This window comes from Arachis stenosperma, chromosome 2 (genome assembly GCF_014773155.1).
Source record: "Arachis stenosperma cultivar V10309 chromosome 2, arast.V10309.gnm1.PFL2, whole genome shotgun sequence".
In the NCBI taxonomy this organism is placed as follows: Eukaryota; Viridiplantae; Streptophyta; class Magnoliopsida; order Fabales; family Fabaceae; genus Arachis; species Arachis stenosperma.
This window is the reverse complement of record NC_080378.1, coordinates 56,711,572-56,714,042: the sequence shown is the minus strand read 5'-3', so window position 1 is coordinate 56,714,042 and position 2,471 is coordinate 56,711,572. Positions and strand designations below refer to the sequence as shown.

Sequence of the window (2,471 nt, the reverse complement as noted above, 5' to 3'; positions counted from 1 at the left end):
TCAGTCTTCTGCTGTGGGTGGATCCTCCAAGAGGAAGATCTCCAGCTCCTTACTTTTCTTCATCTGCTCACCGTGATATAGCTTAAGGCGATGTCCATTTACCTTGATAAATTTAGAGCTCGAAGGATGACTTAGGTAAAAGACTCTGTATGGCTCTGCCTTCTCTACTCTATAGGGACCTTTCCATCTTGATCTCAGCTTGCCTGGCATGAGCCTTAGTCTGGAGTTGTAGAGGAAAACTAATTCCCCAGGTCTGAACTCTCTCCTTTTAATGTGCTTGTCATGCACAGCCTTCATCTTTTCTTTGTATAGCCTGGAGTTATCATACGCTTCTAGGCGAAAGTTCTCTAATTCTTGTAGTTGCATCTTCCTTTCAGCTTCGGCCCTCTCAAATCCCATGTTGATTTCTCTTACCGCCCAGAATGCCTTGTGCTCTATCTCGACTGGGAGGTGACAAGCCTTTCCATAAACTAAGCGGAAAGGGCTCATCCTTACAGGTGTCTTGTACGCTATCCGGTATGCCCAAAGTGCATCTTGTAGCCTGGTGCTCTAGTCCTTCCTATGAGGCTTGACTATCTTTTCCAGGATATGCTTTATCTCTCTGTTAGACACCTCTGTTTGTCTGTTAGTCTGCGGGTGGTAAGAAGTTGCTACCTTGTGAATAATGCCATGCTTCTTCAGTTGAGCGGTCAGTCTCCTGTTATAGAAATGGGTGCCTTGATCACTCACGATTGCTCGTGGTGATCCAAAGCGACAGATAATATGGTTTCTAATAAAGGAGACAACAGTGTTAGCACCATCAGTGGCGGTGGAAATTGCTTCCACCCATTTGGAAACATAATCTACAGCTAACAATATATATAAAAAGCCGCTAGAGTTGGGAAATGGACCCATGAAGTCAATATCCCAAACATAAAAAATCTCACAGGACAGCATAAGTTGTTAGGGCATCTCATCCCTCTTGGATATATTACCGAACCTCTGGCATGGGGAACAAGATTTACAGAAGGCAGCATGGTGCACAAAATTGTGATCATCAACAATGGCGCCAACAACTTGGTAGCGCTCTCAACGTGAATCACACTTAGTCATAACTCTGCACAACTAACCAGCAAGTACCCTGGGTCGTCCAAGTAATACCTTACGTGAGTATGAAGCAAGCTATAGTCATCTTGTAAATCTCCGTTAGGCGGATAGTAAATGTTATGGAGTTTTCGAATAATAATAATAAATAAGCGGAAAATAAAGATAGAGTTACTTATGTAATTCAATGGTGGAAATTTCAGATAAGTGCGTGGAGGTGATTGTCCCTGTTGGATCTCTGCTTTCCTACTGTCTTCCTTCAATCCTTCTTATTCCTTTCCATGGAAAGTTGTATGTAGGTGATGTGTGGAAAACGATCCAACATAAAACTCACCGGCAAGTGTACCGGGTCGCATCAAGTAATAATAACTCACATGAGTGAGGTCGATCCCACAGGGATTGAAGGATTGAGCAATTTTAGTTTAGTGGTTGATTTAGTCAAGCGAATCAAGTATTGGTTGAGTGATTTGTGTTTAGCAGGAAGTAAATGACAGTAAATGTAAAGGGAGAGGGGAATTTGCAGTAAATTAAAGAACAGGAAGGTAAAATGGACTGAATCTTAAAGAACAAGAAACTAAATGACTGAAACTTAAAGTGCAAGAAATGTAAATTGTAGTAACTTAAATGGCAAGGAATGTAAATTGCTTGAATATAAAAGGGAATTGAGGAATGGGATTGCAGGATCTAAACAAAGAAAAAGTAAATTGCAGCAATCAATTAAGTAGAAGATGAATTTAGATCAAACTGAAATTCAAACAGAATAGAAAATTAAAGTGCAGCAAGGTTCACAGAAGAACCAAAAGCAAAATTGGGTCTCAGGTCTCAAGAGACTAGGTAGCAGAGCCTAGATCTCTATTTGCCTTCCTAGATCCAAATTAACAAAGCAATTGACAAGAATTAGAAGAGGAAGCAGTAAAGGAAATTGAAATTGAATTGAATTATGCAGAAAAGAGTTAAAAAGAGTTTGAATGGGAATTGAGACAGAATTTCCTCAATTTCTCACACCCAAAACTCAGAAACAGAAGATTAGAAATGCTCAGGCAAGAATGAGGAAGAAGAGAGATCAATTCTCCTCCCCAATTCTCAGAAATCTCAGTGAAGTCACCAAGAACAATTGCCAAAGCTCAAAATAAAAGTGAAAATTTAAAGCTCAAAGCAAAAGTCCTAATTACATCAAACTAACTCCTATTTATACACTTTCTATTCTTGGATTTTTGGATTTGGATGGGCTTTTGAATTGGTGAAGAAATGAATTAAAATTGGGTTTTAATTTGAATTTTCGGCCCATGAAAAGTGCTCCCAGGAGGCTGCCCTGCCCTTGTGGAGGGCAGGGCAGAAAATTGATGCTTGGCGCGAGAATTGGTGCGGCTTTGGTGCGTGTTGGTGCG

At 40.4% G+C, this 2,471-nt stretch overlaps 1 protein-coding gene across 1 annotated transcript; it reads right to left on the bottom strand.

The window, feature by feature from the left end:
• LOC130962907 (uncharacterized) lies at nt 1-489 on the bottom strand. Its single transcript, XM_057889061.1, has one exon. It carries the CDS (start codon nt 487-489, stop codon nt 1-3), a length of 489 nt encoding a protein of 162 aa, XP_057745044.1.
• Nucleotides 490-2,471: the final 1,982 nt, after the last annotated feature.

Excerpts from the sequence above, each read along its gene's own strand:
- LOC130962907 (XM_057889061.1), bottom strand. The coding sequence starts at position 489 with ATGAGCCCTTTCCGCTTAGTTTATGGAAAGGCTTGTCACCTCCCAGTC.